Here is a 23,027-nt window from a genome sequence, read left to right as displayed (position 1 = left end):
TCACTCCCACCTAAGAGAGGGAGAGAAAGCAGAGCAAAAGAGAGAGAGAGAGGAAGAACACACAAGGAGTAGACATGTAACACATGAAAGCACTCAACTTTCATTGGCTTCATAACTGTTTAAGTATAATTTATTCTGCTCCTTTAAGTATGTCTGTATGTAAAGACATATTTCTGATTGTGATTATCAGATAAGAACAAGAGTAGTAGAGAAGAGAAGTGAAGCGCCCAAACAATAAAGAGTGCAGGCAGGATCCCACAAAAATGTTGAGGAAATAGATATAATTTCCTTCAAGATCCCTATCTCACCCTCTACAGATGGGAAGCAATGTTGTTAATGATGGTAGCATTGGTGAACCAATGAGACCTAGTCATGTTAACAACAGAAAAATAGAATAAGACGATAATGTTGTGGCTATCACGGCCAGGTTAAAGCAGCAGCTCTGAATGTGTGACATGTAGCTCTCATCACATTTCCTGACTCTTTGTATAACATTACAAAAAGAAACTATGCATGGACTCTAAAACAGTTTTTTTTATTAAGCTGTAAACATGTTTTTTTAAATTATGTGAAGTTGGGATTCTATTGGAACTAAGTCTAAAAAGAGACCCACAACCATCTTCTTTGGCTCTTCTGATGGGATGCTGAGGCATTCCCAAGCCAGTCTAGATGCTTAATCTGTCCAGTGTGCCTTGGGTCTAACCATGGCCTCCTCCCATGTCCAAAGAGGACATGCCCCAAAACTCCTTTGGGTTGTCCAACTATCTTAACTGGCTCCTTTTCAATAACGAGGAGTAGCAACTCTCTGAATTCCTCCTGAATGACCCAGTTCCTAATGCTATCTGAAAAGGAAAAGCACAGACACCTTCAGGAGGAAGCTTATTTCCCTCACATGTATCTACCATCTCATTCTTTCAGTCCTCTATTGGCTTTGATTTCCACTGCTTGTCCCTCTGTGGTATCTTGCAGGATCCTGGTAGGTGAGGTTTATTGGTCAGTCTCCCTGGAGTATTTAAAAGCTGACTGTTTCAACTTTTGCAGCAGTTTTGGAATGGCCTGTCTACCAGCAGAGTTCTCTGTTGTATGATGGAAGCAATGTACAAAGCATTTGGTACAACTGGTCTGTTGGCTATTCTTGCTTATGCTGTTGCTGAGAAGAGCAAAATAATAATGTACAAAGAACTGAAAGAGTAACAAGTGTTAAAAGCAATGAAAAGTGTCCATTGCAGACCAGTACAGCATCCACACTGATGCTAATGATGCACCAGACAACAGCAAGACCATAAGGTATTTGAACTCCAGTTGAACTGCAGCAACTAATTGAGTCATGGCCTCTAACTTGGAGGTGCTAATCCCCCACAGAGGTCCTGATATCTTCAATAAATAAAGAATAACTATACTTTTTAAATTATATTTTTGTAGTAAACAAACCCTAGATGCCAATAGAAGTGCTGTCAATGCCCACCAGGGGGCTGCAGCTCACACTTTGGGAATCACTGCAACAGGGGGTTGAGAGAACTCATTGGTACGCCCCTGAAATCAGACTTTATGCTGGTGTCAGGGGGACGAAATTTAAAGTTTGAATTGGTGCAATGATTAGTTGAACGTGTGCTGTAAACTAATTAAAGAAACACTTGTTTTGCCTCTGGGATATCTGTAAATAGTTTGCATTGCTGCGGCAGCAGCCACGGGGCGGGATATAACTTCAGCAGAGTGCGCGAGGAAAAAAAAAAAAAAAAAAAGACGCTCCTTTGACGTCAGCAACGGTAGGTTTCAGTAGTCCAAGATGGCGGCGGAGAGCGGGTTGGTTAACAGAACTCACTTGGAGAACAACTACAGCCACGGACTCGATGGCAAAGGTAAAGTATTTTTATTTGTGCGAAAAGACGTGTGACAGCGAGCTGATGGGGAGAGTGAAGCCGGGACAGCGTTTACGAGTTAAAGTGTTTATGTTTCGGTGGTCTTTGTCCCAGTCAGGGGGGTTTACCGTTAGCCAGACGTTTCTGTTTTCAGTTGGAGAGACCCGTGGTGTCCTGCCAAATGCCCCAGCCAGAATGTGTCTAGTGTAGCTCGCAAACAGAGGCAACTTGGTTTAAAGTCTGCGAATTTTACTTGAGTTGAAATGAGGGTTTGAGTCCTCACTGTTAAAGTGTGGGTTTTTTCTTAAGTAACTTGGGGAGAAAACGCAGCTGTAGAAAAGTGATTCCGACCCGGATACAAAATTCAAACGCGACACCTGTCTGCTCGTTTGTCCGGGCCGTCACTTTCACCTGGTTTCAGGAAGGACCCACGGCTTGTCCGCGCTTTTTTTTTTTTTTTTTTTTTTTTTTTTTTTTTTTATATTTAAACTTTCCACATCCTGCATGCTCACTATAAACTGCCTTAAAGTGCTTTCATTCTTAAGTTTGAAACCAATGTCCTTAAACCGGATTGTAGGCAATACAAATCGAGTAACGTCGCGCTAATCTCATCCCACTAATGACTGGGATATTTTTACATACCCTATAAGTAGTCTGCTCACTTTGTTAGCAGACCTAAACAAGGTAATTGCCAATCAGATCTGCATTTGCTTGTGTTTTTTAGCAGAAAATAAAAATATCATAGCCGTGAACCTATGAAGATAATGTAGATCATTTGTCTCCTTTTTCATTTAGGTTTTTTGTATTGAATTTTATGTATTTTGTATATTCCTTGGCAGAGTTACATTAGCCTATTGCCATTGAGTGTAGTTGTGATGTAATACAAAGCTCTGACTTATTAACAATTTTAACACAAACGCGAGAATTTAACGTTTTCCAGATGATGATAACATGTCTTTGTGATAAAGCTTCTTAAGCCTTCTTTTCATCCCAGTGGGCAACTTCTATACCGTGCTGAGGAAAGTGGTTTTGCCATTTGTGTTTTTATTTTCCCTCCCCACACATTTGTCACACAGATAACCTGAGTAAATACAATATTCAGTTTTTAAATGAGGATGTAATTTATTAATGGAAAAAAGGTTAGCTACCTGGCCCTGTGTGGAAAAAGTAAGTAGCCTCCCTTATAAAATATGACTAAACACATTTTTGTGACCTTTCACTAATCACACCCAGCCCTGATTACTGCCAGACCTGTTGAATAAATAAATTATGCAAACTGAACCTGTCTGACAAAGTGAAGTCGGCTAAAACGTCTTAAAAAGTAACACATCAAGGAAAACTCTACTGAAACTCAACAAATGAGAAACAAAATCATTGACATCGATCAGTCTGGAAAGGATTACAAGGCTTTGAAACTCCAGTAATTCACTGTAAGAGCCATTATAAACAAATGGAGTAAACTTGGAGCAGTGGCGAGCTTTCCCAGGAGTGGCCTTTGGGAAAGTATTCTGTGTTCTGATGAAACAAAAATTTAAACTTTTTGGAAGTCAGGATCTGGCCTACTTGCTCTAATTGATGGAACCATAAATTCTATTCTCTACCACGAAATCCTGAAGGAGACTATGTGACTAGCAAGTTCAACCGCACTCACATTATGCAGCAGTACAATGATCTGAAACACACCAGAATAGTCCAATTCTGAATAGTTTAAAAATAATCATTTTGGAGTGACCTAGTCAAGTCCAGTCTTAAATCCAATTCAAAGGCTTTGGCATGACCTTAAACAGGTTGTTCAATCTCAAACCCTCCTGTGTGGCGGAATTAAAGCACTTGCGAAAAAAGAGTGGGCAAAAATTCCTCCACAGTGAAGTAAGACTCATTGTTATAAGCCCTGTGTGTGGCACAACCAGGTGTTAGGTTAGGGACCAGTTACTTTTTCACACATCAGGTGTTTTGGGGCTAATTTTCCCTTAATAAATTAAATCATTAAAAAAAATGAATATCTTTGTCTAATATTAAAATTTGTTTGTTTTTAGTTATAAATCAGAAAGGGGCAAATACTTTTTCACAGTACAGTATATTTAATTGTCTGCTAAAACTACATAGGCTACTACCTCAATCTTTTATAGCATAACTTTTTAGTAGATTTCATTTTAGGGTACAAAAGTTTTTTGACACCCAGGAAAGGGATTGTGACCTTCCCATAAAAGGAAAAATCCACAGGACTATGATAAAAATACTTTTAATCAGTTTAGAATAGAATAGCCTTTTATTGTCATTGTACAGAGTACAACGAAATTGGAGTGCCACTCCCTTGGTGCAAGTTTCAATAATAAATATAAATGTAAAATATAAAAAGTACAAAAAAAACAATCGTAAGTACTTTGGTCTTAAAAGTTGGGTTTAATTTACTTAACCTTAAAATACACGTTTGGTTATCAAATAACCATAAATAACATGAAAAAACATTTTGTTAAGTAAGATAACTGTTTACATCAATAGATAACCCCTGAGAGAGCTAGATGTCATATAAATAGTCTAAACCTGCAAAAATAAATAAGGCAACTAAATCTATATTCCTTTACAGGTAGAAAGAGAGGTGTGGAAGGATTGATTTCAACATGCAGCAAATTTTACAGGAAATCTGCCATTTTTTTATAGATCGTGCCAGGCTAAACCAGCAGTTTGCATAGAGACAATTTTCATTTTACCTCATTAAGACTGTGGTCAGGCAACAAGATATCCTTTTCATGTTTAACCCTGTTAAACAGACGGTTTGATAAAAGATTGTAATGGCTTTTACCTGCAACAGTTCCTTCGGTAATACAGTGAACAGAAGTGGTGTGCTATATCTTTGCTACCAGCTGTGTGTAACAGAAAGGAGAGGCTGCAGCTTCACCATAAACCATCATATAATAGCTATTGGTCTAAATTGGACTGTTAACTTGCCCATGATACTTTTCACTGTTTTACTGAGCTGTGGTCATAATGGTATGTTGAAATCTACAGTTAATGTTAAATGTTGTTAAAACCTGTCACATCTTTCCCGTCTATGTTGCCATAACTTCAACTTGTTTTACAAATGTAGAAAATGGTCTGTTGTCAGCAGTTTAATGCAGCGTACATTTGTTAAACCAATTCAAAATATTTGACTGAATACTAAAGAGTTGCTGCTGTGACAGTCAGGAATCCTTATCGTGATAACCCTTATGTCTAGTTTGGAACACACCAGCTGACTCTGTGGCAACAACAACATTCACTCCGGTTGCTCTTAATCTGCACTTTGTCCTCGCAGACTTCACATTGGTCTGCTTGCTGCAACTCAACATTTCCCCTTGTTGACTCGTGTCCAGAGAGGCCAAGTCAGGTTGTCTTTTAGTGTTGGAGTGCAGGGAATTTAGCATAGCTGCATCTTAATAGCCTACAGTGAACTCCTCCTTCTTTATGCATCGAATAAAAAAGTATCACCTAGTAGTTAACATGTATATTCTGGATGTGCTATGGCTGGAAGAAGGAGTTTTAACCAGGCTTGTGACTAGCTGGTGTTACTAATCTGTGGTTGCAACAGTAGATTTTTGCTTGAAATTTTCTCCTTTTTTTCCCCCCCAACACTTTAAATGCCATTTTTCTTTCTTGTGACTCAACTAGAAATGTTAATTGTTTAATCATGCTTGACTAACTGGATATGTTTTCTTTTTATAGTACAGTTTTACTCCCAAAGGCCAGTTTCTTTGTAATTTTTGCACTCCTACACAGATATTGCCTGTTTAAAGTAGGAAACATTCCATATTTAGACAGCTGCTTAAGTTACTGGACTGTAGCTTTATCAAAGTCTGCCTCAGATGTAGTGCAGGAGTCGAGGGGAGGGGGTGAGGGCAGGGAAGCTCATTTGGGATATGCTGCTGAGATGTAGGCTACCTTGCATATTATTCTTGCACTTGATAGTTAAAGATAACTGTGTAATGCTTCAGAAACCTTACTGCACTAACCTGATGTTCACCTCTACAAATGACAACATCTTGTACTATACTATTGTTTCCTTTACATTTCTTGTTAATCTTTCCGCCATTATTCAGATTTCGACGGCATAACTACAGATCACTGCAGGCACACAATGCACAAGTATTAGTTCTAGCAGCAGTATTGGTCAGTTGCAGACTTGCATTCTGTACATAGATTGATCACAGAGGAATAAATTGCCCTTTAGTGTCCTGATTGTGTTTACATATTGCTCCAGTGCCGATTAGAGCTGACTACACCACAAGCAGCACTGGTTTGCATGGTTGTTTTACACTTTGCTTGTTTACATCTTTCTGTCACAGAAATTGAGATGTTTCAATCCATCCCGAGTAGCATTGGAGCATTTCAAACAATAGTTTGATGGGGATTGTTTCACATTAACACTTACACTTATTAAGAAAATAAGAAGAATTTGTCTTCTAACGTCATCTAATGAGGGATCTAGTGTTTAAATGGCTTGTCAACTAGTCATGCATATCTCTAGGATTTGTGTGCTGCTTTATGCTTGTGTGATGCAAATTCCTCATCATCAATTGTGTGTCAGGGAATCGTGTAAGCCAGTTAACATCTGCTCTGTGCCATCATAAGATAACAAGTTAAGGAGGCTAATTTTAGGCCTGTCCTCATTTTCTGGAAGCGGAGGAGCAGGGCAGTGCATTTGCTAATATATCATGAAGTGTTGTAGTGAGTGCACATATCAGCAGAGCTAATGGGGTTTTACTGTCTGTTATGCTTTCTTGCATACTCGGCCTGTATTGTTTTTGTTTTGCAACATAGGCCCCTCACAGTCCTAGCAGAATAGTGTCTTTGTGTAGGTCTCTGCAGTCTGTGCCACTTCATTCTGCTAAGTGTTGCTTTGGTCTTGATGGAAACCTGCAGTGCCACAGACTAAGGAAATGCTCAGGGCTAATTTGTGTGCAGAGGAGATTACTGTAACTGCCCTGTGCTTACAACACTGCTGTGGCCCGTTTGCAGCTCCAAGAGGGTCTTTGGGTGTCCTATTTACAGTTGTTCTCTTAAGAAATATCACCTGATGTTCTCAAAAGCTTAAACTGTTAGACAGCTGTAATTAATCTTCAGGTTATTTAAAAAAAAAAAATTGATTGTTTGCTTCTCCTTTGTGAGAAAACATTGAAAAACAGTGTTGTTGAACCCTGAAAACCTAGCGTAAGGTTCCAAAATATTAGACTAATGGTAAAGTCCAAAGATCCACATTATTAGTAGAAGTAGAATATTACAGAAAGAAAAGAAGCAAGACATCATAGATGAGGAGCTTAGAAGTCCAAGTATCACACCATTAGAAAAGTTTGACCCATCACCACAGAACTTTCTACAACCTTATATATTTCAGAAATTTTCCCTTTCCTTTACTTTGGTACAAATAGAAATTTATTATAGAAGTAAAGAATTAGGTAGACAAATATAACAGGAAAAAGGTTCAGTTAAGTAAGGCAGGACACATTCTTTGCTTCAACGATATTTAGTCAATCACGCTTGCATGCAAAGCCACTCCCAAATCCAATTTTGAGCTAGGAAAAACTTGGTTATAAAACTTAATTTGAACATTTAAAATGTATATGAAGTTAAGCTTAAACCCTAAGTCCACACTTAATGGGTGTCTCTCACAGGAATCAGAATCAGAATCAGAATACTTTATTGATCCCTGGGGGAAATTATTTTTTGTTACAGTGCTCCATTTTAAACCAACATTAAGACAAGACAGACAATACGCTAACTAAGAATAGTACAATATATACATATATATACATACATACATACATAAGTCACTTATAAATAAATATTTGGAAAAGAAACATGTGTAGTTGTAGCAGCAAACAGTGTGTTAAGTGGATGCGTTGTACAGGGAGATGGCCACAGGCAGGAATGATTTCCTGTGTCGTTCAGTGGTGCTTTTCGGTAATCTCAGTCTCTCACTGAACGAGCTCCTGTGACTGACCAACATGTCATGGAGTGGGTGGGAGGTGTTATCCAACATTGTCTTTATCTTGGACAGCATCCGCCTCTCCGACACCACCTTGAGGGAGTCCAGCTCCATCCCCACAACATTGCTGGCCTTACGGATCAGTTTATTAAGTCTGTTGGCATCTGCGACCCTCAGCCTGCTCCCCCAGCATGCAACAGCATAGAGGATCGCACTGGCCACAACAGACTCATAGAAAATCCTCAGCATTTTCTGGCAGATGTTGAAGGACCTCAGTCGCCTCAAAAAATAGAGACGACTCTGGCCCTTCCTGTAAAGTGCTGTGGTGTTTTTAGCCCAGTCCAGTTTATTGTCAATGTGTACTCCAAGGTATTTATAGTCCTCCACAATGTCAACACTGACCCCCTGGATTGAAACAGGGGTCAAGTGTTTCCTGGTCTTCCTGAAGTCCACGATCAGTTCCTTGGTCTTTGCCACGTTGAGCTGCAGATGATTCTGCTCACACCACGTGACAAAGGAGTCGACCACAGCCCGGTACTCTGTCTCATCATCCCTGCTGATGCATCCAACCACCGCAGAGTCATCAGAAAACTTCTGAAGATGGCAGGTCTCTGTGCAGTGGCTGAAGTCTGTGGTGTAGAGGGTGAAGAGGAAGGGGGAGAGGACAGTCCCCTGTGGTGCCCCTGTGTTGCTAATCACCTTGTCAGACACACACTGTGGGAGACGTACATATTGTGGTCTTCCTGTCAGGTAATCAACAATCCAGGACACCAGAGAAGCATCCACCTGCATCGCTGCTAACTTATCACCCAGGAGGGTCGGCCTGATGGTGTTGAAAGCACTGGAAAAGTCAAAAAACATGACCCTCACAGTGCTCGCCGGCTGGTCCAGATGGGTGTAGACACGATTGAGCAGGTAGATGATGGCGTCCTCTGTTCCGAGACGAGGCTGATAAGCGAACTGAAGGGGATCCAGATGTGGTCTTACTATGGGTCGCAGCTGGTCCAGGATGAGCCTTTCCAGGGTCTTCATGATGTGGGAGGTCAGTGCCACGGGCCTGTAATCCTGGGGGCCACTGGGACGAGGCGTCTTTGGTACAGGGACGAGGCATGATGTCTTCCACATCACCGGGACCCTCTGCAGACTCAGACTCAGCATAAACAGTTTATGAAAGACTCCACACAGCTGGGGGGCACAGGTCTTGAGGACAAGGGGACTCACTCCGTCTGGTCCAGCAGACTTGCCTGAGTGAAGTCTCCTCATTTGCATCTCAACCTGGTATTGAGTGAAGGTGATGGGTGGGGGAGGGGTGTCAGGAATCTCACAGGAGGCAACATGTGAAGAGAGAGGCTGGCACAGTGGTGTGGCTCTGGATTCCAGGCTGACTGCAGGTGAGGTTGTGGGGGTGGGAGCAGACACTGTGGTGTCGAATCTATTGAAAAACAGATTCAACTCGTCGGCTCTATTCTCACCTCCCTCAGCTCCCCTGCTGTTGGTTGGCCTGAATCCAGTGATGGTCTTCATGCCCCTCCACACCTCTCTCATGCTGTTCTGCTGGAGTTTCCACTCCAGCTTCCTCCTGTAATTGTCCTTAGCCTCTCTGATCTTGTCCTTTAGTAACACCTGGACCTTCCTCACCTCCTCTTTGTTGCCCCCTCTGAAAGCCCTCTTCTTGTTGTTGAGGAGGGCTTTGATGTCCTTAGTCACCCACGGCTTGTTATTTGGGTAACAATGAACAGTCTGAGCTGGAACAATGGAGTCGGTGCAGAAAGTTATGTAGCCTGTGATACACTCAGTAAGCCCATTGATGTCCTCGGCGTGAGGCTCACAGAGTGTTTCCCAGTCGGTCACCTCGAAACAGCCCTGTAGTTCCGCTATTGCCTCCTCTGACCACCTCCTAACAGTCCTGGTGGTCACAGGTTCCCTCCTCACAATTGGCACATAGCGGGGGGTGAGGTGAATCAGGTTATGATCTGACCTACCAAGTGGGGGGAGGGAGGAGGAGCTGTATGCATCCTTGACGTTAGCATACAGTAAATCTAAAGTTTTCTCTCCCCTGGTGGGACAGTCCACATATTGTTTGAATGTTGGTAGTGTATTGTCCAGTGATACATGGTTGAAGTCACCCGAGATCACAATAAAGGCACTCGGGTGCTGAGTCTGTAGCCGAGCTATGGCAGAGTGGATAGTGTCACATGCAGCTGTGGGGTTAGCAGAGGGGGGTACATAAACAGCCACCAAGATGACGTGAGAGAATTCCCTGGGTAAATAATACGGCCTGAGTCCAACAGCACACAGTTCAGTGTCCGGGCAACAAATCCTTTCTTTGATTGTTATGTTGGCAGGGTTACACCACCGGTTGTTAACTAAAACAGCAAGCCCACCTCCTTTACGCTTACTGCTAGCGATGCTGTCCCTGTCCGCCCGAACAGTGTGGAAGCCTTCCACGGAAGCATTCTCATCGGGAATGACCTGGTGCAGCCATGATTCGGTGAAACACATCAGGCTACACTCTCGGTATTCCCTCTGACTCCGTACCAGTGCTGAGAGCTCGTCGATTTTAATTGCCAACGATCGCACATTTCCCATCACGATAGACGGCAGACACGGTTTAAACCTCCTCCTCGCTTCGAGCCTTTAAAAGTTCTGCAAGAAGTTGAGGCGTTATTTCTATTATTTGTGTATTTCACAATCAAACATAACTGCCCAAATGGCTGCCGATCTGAGCTAGTTTTTAGTATGCTCTTAAACAAAGAATAATCACCTTTGTTACTTTCCACCATTGCTTTCCTTGCTGCAGCTGCTTATATTCTCTAAAGCACGCCAACTGTTCTGTGCTGGCTGTGTTCACTGCTGTGCTGCCAGCAGTGAACACAACTGTCACAACTGAAGCCCTCTGTTAGCTGATGTTCTGGTCATGTGCTCTGAATATTTCCTGATTGGCTTTGTTTCCCTGAGAAAAGACCTGTAACCAAAGTCATTTTCAAAAATATTTATTTCCTTTTTTAAAAAAAATTAAATTAAATTAAATTTAAAATCTGTGTATTCTCACATTTGAAGAACAGCAAATAATTCAATTTTGGCATTTTTCTTGATTTAAAAAAAAAAAATCTTTTGTGTACATGCTCTACCGGTACTTGCACAACTTTTTTTTTTTTTTTTTTTTTTCTTTTTTTTTTTTCCTTCTTTAGGATTTCCACTTTATCTAAAAACATGCTCAATTTCTGTAAGAGGCCACGGACTCGCAAAACAGACTATTAATTTCAAGACTTGACTTTCTTGTTTAGTTAAAATGTTCGACTGAAATTTGTGTTATACATAAGTGATAGCGCTTTTTAAAATAACTTTCTTGTAAAATGACTAATGGCACAGCTTGTGGTCATGAATAGAAGTTGTGTATAATTGCTCCATTTGTTTTTCAGTTAAACACACAAGTAATGCATAACCTTCCACTTTCATAATTGTGATGTCTTATCTTGTATTGTCAGTTTTGTTACTCCTGATAAATGCTTAGTATCTTGATGGTGTTTATGAAGCAGGAGCTCATAGTTATACATTTTTTTTGTAAATATCAGGACTTCGATGGAGGTCATGTACTTATCAAGAATGCCAAGCAAATTAGAAGAGACTGGTCACGTTGCTTTCCAGACAGCCCATTTGAATCTTGTGACAGACGTGACTGAGACAACTTGGTATGAATGGCTTGTAACCCAACCTGTTTCATAGGCTGTCAATAATTTATATTTAAGTACACAGTGAACTGTATATTTAAATAGTGTCATTTTAGCCTTTACCTGTGAATATTCTGAATCTTTAAAAGAAAAAATGATACAATGTTTTTGTTTTAAAAGATGATTTTGTATGTCATTCAAAGATGCAAGAAGCCATTCATCTGTAAATAATAGATTTTGGAGTTCATCAAACTCATGTTTACTGCCTTTATGCCAATGATACAGGAAGAAGTCAGTTTTTAAGGAAAGGGATTTAAGAGTTAGTAAATATTTACAGAAATTTTGGGGAAAAGGCTGAGAACAACACTAAAAGCACTGTCCTGCTGACTTACTTTACTTGTCCTTTTTTCCTGGCCCTTTGTGATTTTTCAACACATAGCTATTTTAGAGCTTGACCTAGTTGAAGGGAACCAGAGTGGATAGCAGTATTTAGCCCAATACACAAAGCTGGAAAGAGTCCCGTCTTTAGTTTGATCCATGTGGCATTTCTTTTTTTCTCTCTCTAGCTTTACAGAACAGTAGTCTAAAGGAAGTTATTTTCCTTAGAAATAAGGAAGTAAGCTTTTCCTTAGAAAATAAGCTGGTCGCAAAAGTCCCGTTTCTCACTTTATCTTTTATCATCTAGCATGGTGTTATGTAACCACTTTCATTTTAGCTTTTTATCTCCATTTGGTCTTAGGCTCTAAAGGTGTCAATGGATTCAAAGATTGCACCATTTCCCAACGCAAGGCTCCAAAACCTGAAGCGAAATCTGAAGATGACAATGATTTGTTTCCCAGAACCATGGATTTGGGCAAAAATATCAGTCCCACCCCCCAACCAAAGGAAGGGAGTCAAGAAAAAGATGTGAAGGTTTGATGTGTTTTCTACCATATTAGTCTATTAATGAGATTTAGGATATGTAAATATAACAATACTTTTATAAATGTTTGAAGTAAGCAACACTTAGGAGAATAATGTGACCAACTGAATTCTTTGAGGGTCACTACAAAAATCACCTGAACCTCCCCGACAAACCTGACTGTTTGCAAACTTGTGTCTTCAGCCTGTGGAAGAGAAAAAAGTGGCCGGGCCCATCCAGATTGTCCAGGCAAATGAGCACAACTTTGAGCTGAACGCCACGGCACTGGAGGAAGTCTTGCTGCAGAAACATGTGAAGGACCTGAACGTGGTTGTTGTGTCTGTGGCTGGAGCCTTTAGGAAGGGAAAGTCCTTCCTGCTGGATTTCATGCTGCGCTACATGCACAACCGGGTGAGACGACTGTTGTATTTACACTTTCTGTAGTAGGGATTTAAAAAATAAAATAAAATTTTAAAGGTACACATATTAGTTGCATTACATTTTCCAAATATTTAAAGAAATGTCAACCAACATGCATTTCTGAGCTGTCTCTTTCTGTCTGAGGTTTGCATCTTTTTCTCTCAGCCCATGTGGCTGTTCTGGCTTCCTCCTACAGTCCAAAGACATGGAAGTAATTCTAAGCTGGCCATAGAGTATGGGAACATGAATGAATGTGTCTTTCTGTATTAGTCCTGGACATACACTAGAGACCTGTTCAGGCTGTAATCCACTACTTTCCCTATGACTTCTGGGATAAGCTCATTAAATTACACTGTGTCAGACCTGTTGTTGTTAAAGAGTCATTATTTAATCATATTGGTACAACAACCCGGAGCATTAAAGATATTCTTTAGATATAAATAAAGACAGTCAAATTGATGTCTCCTCATATATAAAATTTACTACTTTCATTTGTACACAGTTTCACTGAGCTGAGATATAGATTAGTGCTAATTTTGAACCCAAGATGTGTTTACATGAGCTAAGTAAACATAAGAGTTTATCCTTGCTCAAAGGGTGACTATTGAGTAACATTTTCAGTCAGTAGAGATTGTGAAATTGGGTAGAAATGAACAAGGACAGCAGAGGACACTTCAACTAGTACTTGCATGCACAGGTGACGTGCAAAGACGAGTGCTTCCAGTTTTGATTTTGTACTGAGATACTTGCTGAACCAGGAGAGTAAGATTTTGAGTGTGGTCCACGTGAGCACAGTATCTTGTTTATTTCCTATAGAAGTGTAAACGGTGAGTCTTTGAGCCCCTCTAACAGCAGTTGGACACACAGAAGCAGTCAGGATCACCTTACACTTATTTTCAAATAACACACGTGAACACATACCAGGAAATACAAAAGGGTGTTGCAAGTATGGTATTTCTCAAAGTTGTTGGGCATGAACATGGGCATTCATGAAGTTATTGATAATTAATTCAAGTTTATTCATGACTTAATGGTACCACTAGACTTAATAAGTGTGTGCAGCTTTTTTTTGTTTTTTCCTTTTTATTACAGGGAGTATTGTCTGCAGGTATTTATTATCTGTCATCACATCACACTTGGACACTGCACAGATATGTACTAATGGGGAATCAGTACTCTGATGTACTCTGACCTTTAAATCACACATTTGCTTTGAAGCTGCATTTCCTATTTGTGGTCAGTGGGATAAACATTCATTGTCACAAAGAGTTACCATTAATTGACGTTTGTGCTCGCAATCACAGCAGTTGACTGGCAAAAATATACTATATTATGTGAAATTCTACATTAAGAAATCATTTTTTTATTCTACATTAAGAAATCATTTTTTTTATTCTACATTAAGAAATAATTTTTTATTCATCTGTTTGTTCAGCTTGTGTTGATATCTCTTTGAACAATGTTTAGTTGAAACGTGTTGCTGTAATCATCATAGATGCTATAAAACATGTTGATGGTGATTAACCTTTGGTTGCTTTTCCTTCATTTGGCATACTGCATTAGTCTTACATGCACCATTCCAGAAACGTTACAACACACTGCACTGACAAAAGACCTCGGGTTCGGCCCCATTGGGCAGTGTACCTGTGCAATTTTCACTTTTATCTTTCATCCTCTCCCAGTCTTAGTCAGGAATTCACATGGATCTAGATGACAAACAACCTTGGTTTTCATCTCCCTCTGTTCCCTTCTCTGTCTCATCTTGAATCTTTCCTTTTCAGGATAAAGACTCATGGATAGGAGGTAATGATGAGCCCCTGACTGGGTTCACCTGGAGAGGAGGGTGTGAGAGGGAAACCACAGGAATTCAGGTCTGGAGTGAAGTGTTTGTGGTGGAGAAGCCTGATGGCGACAAGGTAGATACAACACCTCCACTCATTGCCAGACATATTTATCATGAACAGTTATTTTAATATTTTGTTAATGAATTTTCAAGCATTTCAACACAAACTTGTGCTGAATGTGTTTTGAACTCGTTTAATCTCATCCCGACAGGTTGCTGTGCTCCTTGTTGACACACAAGGAGCATTTGACAGTCAGTCTACCATAAAGGACAGTGCTACAGTTTTTGCCCTCAGCACAATGACCAGCTCTGTTCAGGTGATATTCAAAGCATGTCTTTTCTTTAAATATAATATATTTACATATTTATTTTAACATATTAAGATGCAAGCCTTGCATTACATTTAAGTTCTGTTTTTTGTTTTTGGTTCTTTCAGGTGTACAATCTCTCTTCAAACATACAAGAGGATGACCTGCAGCACCTCCAGGTTTGTGTCATTTTGTTTCTTCTCTCACCAAAAAGTACCATCAGAATATTCAGTTCTTTCATCGTCATTTATTTTTCCTTTCATATGAAGCTCTTCACTGAATATGGCCGTCTTGCAATGGAAGAGGTGTCCGAGAAACCTTTCCAGGTACTGGCTTTTTCTTTTCGCTGTGTTTGTTGCAATTCACAGTGTACATTGTTTGAGGTTTGAGTCAGCCCTTTTACTGAAAACAAATGTAGTGTGGACAAGTAAAAAACTAAAAAAAGAAGAAAAATAGCCTCATTTATTTCAGTTACAATGTTGTTGTTTTGTTTATTTTTTTTTTCATAAAATGAAAGATATTCTCTGAGTTTCTGTACTGTTGGTTTTCTCTTTTAGTCTCTAATGTTCCTCATTCGGGATTGGTGTTTTCCTTACGAATTCTGTTATGGAATGAAAGGAGGCAATGAATTTCTGGATAAAAGATTGCAGGTGAGAATTATATTTCAACGCAGATTCAGAAAATAAAAGGGGGGAAAAGTGTCGGAGGTTACAGGCTTCTAGACAGAAGAAACCTACCATACCATACCCTGATGTTCACACAATGATTATTGCTTCCTGCAGCACAAATAATTTTAACAATGTTCCTGTTATGGATGGTGCATCTCTTCTTGAAAAACACAAAGTCAGTAACAAGCTCACATTTTCACTGTGTGTCGATGCAGGTTAAACATAATCAACATGAAGAGTTGCAGAATGTGAGAAATCATATCCAGCACTGTTTCTCCAACATCAACTGCTTCCTGCTGCCACATCCTGGCCTGAAGGTGGCTACTAACCCAAAATTTGACGGCAGGCTGAGAGGTGAGAACAAGGCACAGTAGTAATGTAGACTAATGGCTAAAGACGTGGTAGGTGCTGGTTGTACACGGAGCCTGCTCAAAACATTGCAGATTGGCGCCTATATGTTGTAGCTGTTACCTCAGCCAGTTTCAACTCTGCTGTCACTCCCTTTCCTGTTCATGGCAGTTTTTCAACCAGTCAACTGCCATGGATTTATGCATGGCTTATGCATGGCATTGTCCCTGTCAGGCTTAAAACCAGAAACCTGAGAGAGAGAGAGAGACGGAGAGAGAAAATTGTTTGAGTGGTATTTCTAACTTCAAAAATGATAGCTGTCCTAACCCTTGCTAATACTGATAAAAAGAGAATTACGTGTCTTCAGAGTGCCAAGTTTTACTTCTAGGATTATGTTGCCATAGCTCTTTGGACTGAAATTACACAACTTTCCATGTTTTAGACATTGATGAAGACTTCAAAAAAGAGTTGGCCCAGCTCGTGCCTCTTCTTCTGGCGCCGAGTCAGCTGGTAGAGAAAGAGATCGGAGGCAACAAGGTCACCTGCAAAGATCTTCTGGAGTACTTCAAGGTGGTGCATAATTTTAAATAAATACCAGTCTATGACCAAAATATGACCTATTGTTGTTAAGATAAAATTACATTTAAAAAGCGACAGAGGTCTCAGTGTATACAGGATTACAGCTGCTTGCACAAATGATTCCAGTGCTTTTCATACTGACCTCCTGCACTACAAATACAAAGCTTCAAATTGTACACCCTTCTGCCTTTTTTTTTTTTTTTTTTTTTTTTTTGATAAATCACAAAAGCTTGAGAGTGAATAAACGACACATAGCAATCCAGAGCTTTTGGTAAACTGTGGTCTCACTGACAAAAGTATTCAGTTCTTTGTCATCAGATTTCATTTCTCCAACTTTCCAAAATAAGTGTGCCCAGTCATACTTGCATTAAATTTTATTTAGGGGTTTTTGCAGTATTAAGTCATTTTTAAAGATAACATCAGCCTTTTACTTGGAGTACTTGTTAAGTCACCTACCTGCCAGAGTGTTAACTAAAGAAACACTTTGGTGATGCTGAGACTCATTTTTCTTTCCTGCAGGCTTACATAAAGATCTACCAGGGAGAGGAGCTGCCTCACCCAAAGACCATGCTGCAGGTCAGTAATTGGGAATCTTTTAAGTCATCTCATTTTGATTAGGGTTGTGTTCAATCTTTTTGTCTTTCATTTTTTTTGATAGGCAACAGCAGAGGCCAACAACCTGACAGCTGTGGCAGGAGCCAAAGACCTGTACAGCAAGAAAATGGAGCAGGTAAGGACCGGTTTATCCCTGATATTCATCGTGAATGAAGTCTAAAAGGTGCCCAAGTCCAGGGAGCAAATATGGGAATATCACTGCCTGATTAATTGACCTGCGCTTCCTACCTGATAATCACCTGGCATTTTGGGCAATAAGTTTCAGGCTACATTTTCCAGCCTGACAATAATCCCTGAGACATTGCCAGTGCAGTAAGAGTGTACCTGGATAGAAAAAATCCTCAAAGTGAAAAGAAAAGAAAGAAAGAAAGAAAGTGTACTTTATTGGTCCCCGTGGGGAAAATCCCTCTCTGCATTTAACCCATTCACTCAGTGAAGCAGTGGGCAGCCATTGGGCGCCCGGGGAGCAGTGTGTAGGGACGGTACCTTGCTCAGGGGTACCTCAGGGTAGCTGTTCAGGGGAATCGAACCCCCGACCTTCCGATCATGGGGCCACGACTCTACCTACTGAGCTATCCCTGCCCTCATTAGAATTGTACAAACTCTGCCTTTGCCTTATCAGTGCATTTCTATGTACGTTCGACCATGTTTCAGTAAATCACTGCAGCGTCCTTCCTTTTTTCTTTTTCTTTTCACAGTGCTGTACTTTGAGTGCTGGTAATTCTGATCGATCTAATTTTCATAGTATCGCAGTCAAGTATTTGCATGGATGCATTAAGTATATGAAAACTATCTTGCTGACTAGTTTTACATGACTGACTCAGGAAAATACAGTAAATATTTTCCTGTGTAAATGTAATAAGGTACCAACAAACAAACAGAATGACTTAGAATTTCATACTACTTAGAAATAAAAATTTAGAAGGAAAGACTTTCTCCTGATATCATCTCCTCCTCCCTACAGGTCTGCGGTGGGGACAAGCCTTACGTCGCCCCGGCTGATCTGAAGCGCTGCCACGAGGAGATCCGCGATTACTCTGTGTCTTACTTCCGCTCTGTGAAGAAAATGGGGGGCAAGGAGTTTTGCCAGCGCTACCAGAATCAGCTGGAGTCAGAGCTGGAGGAAACCTACACCAACCTCTCCAAGCAGAACGAAGGCAAAAACATCTTCTACGCAGCACGCACCCCTGCCACGCTTTTCGCTCTCATGTTCATCACCTATGTGGTGTCTGGAGTGACGGGTTTCATCGGCCTGAGCACCTTAGCCACACTGGCTAACCTGGTCATGGGCATGGCGCTGCTGTCGCTCTGTGCCTGGGGTTACGTGAAGTACTCAGGAGAGTTTCGGGAGGTGGGAACGATTATTGATGAGGTGGCAGAAGCACTCTGGGTGCAGGTAGGTAGACAGTGTGAGAGGAGGGAGAAAAGTGTGTGTGTCTCTGTGTGTGTGCACAGACTTCAATCGACTGGCTTGGTTTTCATCTCCTAATTTTTTATGGTGGTTTTTTGTTTGTTTGTTTTATTTTTTTGTTGATATTGTGGCATTCCTTTTTTTTTTTTTTAAGTCCAAAAATCAGTAATAGTTCAGTGCCTTTATATACTGAAAGCTAGCCAATAAGAAGGAAATCATAGTGCAGAAGCACCAAAGATCAGTTTGCAATAGAGGTTTGTCCTTTTTACATTTAAACCGAAACGTACAATTATGAACCTTATCGATGCATGAGTGTTCATCAAGCATAATGATCAGCCAGTTGTAACTCAAAAGAGACAGATTGACAACCATTTGATCTATTAAACTGTATCTCTGTTCACTGCGTCATACAGCAGCAGCAAAGCAACGGTTACTAATGGGAGAAAGAACAAGGCTAACAGCAAAGAGTCAGTAGTTTGTTTTTCACAAATAAAGACAACATTTTTGATTTGAGCATCTTGTTAGACACTTGTCAAAGCGCTATTTGCTTGTAAAGTAGCCAAAAAAAACCTTGCAAACTCCAAGAAGGGCTTTTGTGAGGCACTACACTAAAGCAGGGACACATATATATTCTGCGTTCACAAACTTAATCATCAGACGGTTAGCACGAGGGTCCGTGCTGACATCTGCGTGCCTGCTGGTTTTTGACCATACGAAGCAGGGGCTCTCCCATTGAGAATTTACATATCATCACATTACATTTACATTCTGTCAACCAGGAATGACAAGTATAATCTAGACTTAAATGTGAGAAACTAGTGAAGAGAAATTACAGTAGCTTGCAGCCCAATCTGATGCTGAGATGAAGTGAGAGTAGTTTGAATAATTCAGGTGAATAATTGGTTATGTGGTCCATCTTGGGCCAGTTAATTATTATCCTTCTAATAATATCCACAGAGTATAAATCTGATGGATTTGTGTATTTGTTCTTACTGTTTTGTGTATTTAGTTTAAGTTGAAGCTTAATGTAAAAGTCATTATGTTAACAGCTTATTTTTCTCCAGGTTCATTATATCTGTGCACATCTGGTTTATTTTCTTCCTTACATGCGTCTCTTCCTCTTTGTCTTCTAGCCTTTTTTTCTGTCCTCTTATCCTGTTATCCTTATATTCACTTCACCTTACAGAGCTCCAGTGAAACCCAGCCAGCACATCCTTCATCCTCGTTTGTTTGCCTTCCCTATTTTTTATTTTTTTTTTAATATGTTTTATCACTCAACCTTCCTGTCTCTGTTTGTGCCTCTCCTGCTGTTTAGAGGATGGTAAGAAAGGTGAGCGATGTTGATTCCAGTTTTTGTCTGCCTGCATCATATCATTTCCTTCTCTGTTCTGATTTTATTTATCATTTTTTATTTATTTTTCCATCACTTCTTTCCCACGGCCTCTTCCAGTATCAGTGCCTGGTTCCCCTCTGTTTAACTCCCCCGTTCCTCCCTGCTTTCCTCTCAGGTCATTTCCAAACTTTTGGAGCCCGTCAGGAGCTGCCTGGCGTGGCCTATTTCTCTCCTCCCTTCCCTCCCGTCAGGAGCAACACTGGAATTGAAAGCTCTGTCTCCTCTCAACGACAACTACAAGAAGACCAACTAACTGCTGGTCAGCTGGTGGATTTGCAGACTCGTGTATATCTTGTATCAAAACCTTCAGTTTGCTGGCCTCTTGATTTTTAATTTTCAGTCTGTTGATGCTGGATTTTTGTACTGGGTGTGAGCACGGAGCACGTCTGGGATACGGAGGCTGCACAAACGGTTTATAATTTTATTCTGTGTGGATAGAAACAAAGGTTTTCTTTTTCCTTGGCTTTGTTGTGAATCACGCGTCTTAAGAGTTTTCAGTTGTTTCCCTGGTCAGCACTTTGAAAAATACATCCTTTTTTTGTTTTCATTCCTTTTAAGTGCTTTTCTTCCCTAACCTACTTTCTTTTAGTTTCTGTCTCCTTTATCGACTATTTGTAACTGATAATCAGTTTGATCATCCGTTCATGCAGATCCTTTTTTTTTTTTTTTTTCTCCTGCAGGTTCTGAAGCCAGTTACTGAGCAATACATGGGGGATAACATGAGACAGACAGTGATGAACTCTATTAGAGCCAGCTTGACAGAACAAGGCTCGCAGCAAACAAGGTTAAAGAGTGATTGATGCTCTTCCTCCTCAACTCTACCTGTTATCTTCATTATCATCATCCTCCACTGACTCGGCGTGTTCAGTCCTAGAACTGTGAAACTAGTTCAACACCAAAGCTGACCCACTTTTTTTGTTTTTCCTGCCAAATGTCCTTCATCACATAGCTGCCCCCCTCTTTATCTTTATTTGCCTGTCGAGGACTTGAGGCCCTCTGCCTGCTCTGCTCTTCATCGCCCCCCAGTGCCTCAGCTCAGATATTGCATGTTGACTGAGCAGAGTCCAGCCTCCTGCCAAAACACCTGACAAATCTTCTCCAGTGTGCCATGCTGCATTGTGATGCATACTGAAGGCTGGCACACAGATTGATGCTGGTAGTGAACTGCACTCGTATCATGATTAAGCTGTAATTCAGGGAAAACTGACACAGCTGTGGGCAGCTGTTATCAGCATTGGATGCAAACTGAATTCATTTCGTCTTACAGGCCAGCTCGGTTTACTTCCTCTTCTGCCTGGTGATAGCTTGTCCTGCAAGAACAGACAACTAATCGACTTAAAAAGCTCATGAAGATGTGACGCCCAAGTTTCTCTTGATTCTACTGAAGTGAAAGTAAATTAAAATCTGAGTCGGAGGCAATTTAAAGACATTTATCTACCACTGAAAATGTGACTTCTGGATAAAAATCAAAGCTGTAATTCTTTTTTTCTCTCTCTTCTGTCTGCCTCCTTTATTAGTTTTCTGCACTACATTTGGAAGACAAGTTAATCAGGTAACATTTGTATAATCCACATCTGGGCTCCCATCTTTGCGCTTGTTTCATATTCCATTATTATCTCTTGAGTCTCAATCCTCTTGTTCTTTACGCGTTATATCTGGACTTCTTGTAACAGACCTGACAGATTTTGGCCCACTGCATGCTGTTAAGAGGAGCTGTGTTATATCATGAGGAGCTTTTAGAGTCCAGCTATAGTGAGGTAGTTCAGTTTAAGTCACACTAGTGCTGATTGTTTGCAGTTTTAGGACCTACAGGCTGTAAGTTTGACTGTTGCTTTGGGAGCCCCAGCTCAGATGTTTTGTACATTATTTATGGTAAATTTGATGCTTTTGTTTTTTTATAAACCTTATTAAAGGATTAAGTTTGAGGAGCTATGTTTGTCCACTTTCTTGCTGAAAGTTGGATGAGAAGCAACACTCAGCTGCTGGTTAGTTTAGCACAAAGACATGATTCAAATGAAACCAGTGTCGGTGAAGCTAAGCTGATCAGCTTTTACTTTAACTGACACAAGTGAGTGCTGTAGGTCTCGTCTTCTCAGCTCGCTCCCCAAACCCCTTACCTGACACTTTACCTGCCTTTTTGTTGAGGCAGCTGTCAGAGCTTCAATCTCCAGAATGAAATGAATAAAATGTGCTTGACTGTTAAATGATCTAAATAAATCTACCCTGTCGGTTTAACTCGTCGCACCTGTCTTTTTCACATCGATTCCATCCACTGCTCACCTTAAGCACCAGTCTTGTACTGTACAGTCTTTTGTTTTTTGGGTTTTTTTTTTATGTGTTCATACTACAAATCGGGCATGTACGTTGGATTAAATATTTAAATAAACTTTGTGTACATTTTATAGCGAATCAGTTAAATGGTTATTTTTTTGTTTTCCTCTCTTGTTGATCAACTTACCAGTCTGTGGTTTAAGAATAAGTTGCTGCTGTAGGTTTAGTTTCTCCACGTGAGGATTGACGTTAGCGGAAACGCGTGAATAAATCTGACAGGAAAAGCATAGATTGTGATGCGCGGGCAGGAGAAGGTGTCTGTCTCTTTTAAAGATATCTCTGGTAATTTATTTTTGAATAAGATGTTTACCTTAAGAATAAATCATCAACACAACTCTTTCGGCTCCTTTTGTCTTTTATTCCTTGATGGAAGCATCTAAAAGGACCAGCAAGCAACACATGTATGTCGTGTATATGAAGAGTTGTCTTAACTGGGAAATGTGAATATTTTCTGCAGACTAACCAAACCTTTAATCCAAAATCTGATCATCACACAAGTGTAACAAAAAGAAACCACACTTTTCTTTGCATTCATTTAATTTGTGTTTCAAACACAAATTAAATGAATGCAATAGGTTTGGATTCATTCATTTTGCCAAAGGGATTAAAAAGATTCCACTGTGTTTATATATGTAAATATCTGTATTTACATATAAACATACAGGGTTTAACAAATGTGTAAGACCTGTTCAAAAACATTTTCGGAATCTGTCAAAAC

The 23,027-nt window shown here is 40.3% G+C and overlaps 1 protein-coding gene across 2 annotated transcripts; it reads left to right on the top strand.

Moving 5' to 3' along the window:
* Nucleotides 1-1,662: 1,662 nt before the first annotated feature.
* LOC146655425 (atlastin-2-like) lies at nt 1,663-22,643 on the top strand. 2 transcript variants are annotated; one of them, XM_085427636.1, is made up of 14 exons: nt 1,663-1,859; nt 12,232-12,404; nt 12,598-12,804; nt 14,595-14,729; nt 14,869-14,973; nt 15,093-15,143; nt 15,234-15,290; nt 15,522-15,614; nt 15,848-15,986; nt 16,423-16,550; nt 17,079-17,135; nt 17,218-17,289; nt 18,139-18,570; nt 20,094-20,649. In XM_085427636.1, exons 1-14 carry the CDS (start codon nt 1,787-1,789, stop codon nt 20,229-20,231), a joined length of 1,860 nt encoding a protein of 619 aa, XP_085283762.1. In that variant the 5' UTR covers nt 1,663-1,786; the 3' UTR covers nt 20,232-20,649. The 2 variants fall into 2 exon arrangements, with proteins under 2 accessions (XP_085283762.1, XP_085283761.1); XM_085427635.1 differs by lacking the exon at nt 20,094-20,649 and adding an exon at nt 20,659-22,643 and having other exon boundaries at nt 1,733-1,859.
* Nucleotides 22,644-23,027: the final 384 nt, after the last annotated feature.

This window comes from Rhamphochromis longiceps, linkage group LG13 (genome assembly GCF_057381845.1).
Source record: "Rhamphochromis longiceps isolate RC_006_pf linkage group LG13, R_longiceps_female_GT1.1, whole genome shotgun sequence".
In the NCBI taxonomy this organism is placed as follows: domain Eukaryota; kingdom Metazoa; phylum Chordata; class Actinopteri; order Cichliformes; family Cichlidae; genus Rhamphochromis; species Rhamphochromis longiceps.
The sequence above is the reverse complement of the archived record's forward strand: the minus strand, read 5'-3'. Positions and strand labels throughout refer to the sequence as shown.

Coding starts and splice junctions, on each gene's coding strand:
- LOC146655425 (XM_085427636.1), top strand. CDS start 1,787: ATGGCGGCGGAGAGCGGGTTGGTTAACAGAACTCACTTGGAGAACAAC. Junction 12,805..14,594: donor TGCGCTACATGCACAACCGG/GTGAGACGACTG, acceptor TTTCCTTTTCAG/GATAAAGACTCATGGATAGG. Junction 15,987..16,422: donor ATTTGACGGCAGGCTGAGAG/GTGAGAACAAGG, acceptor TCCATGTTTTAG/ACATTGATGAAGACTTCAAA.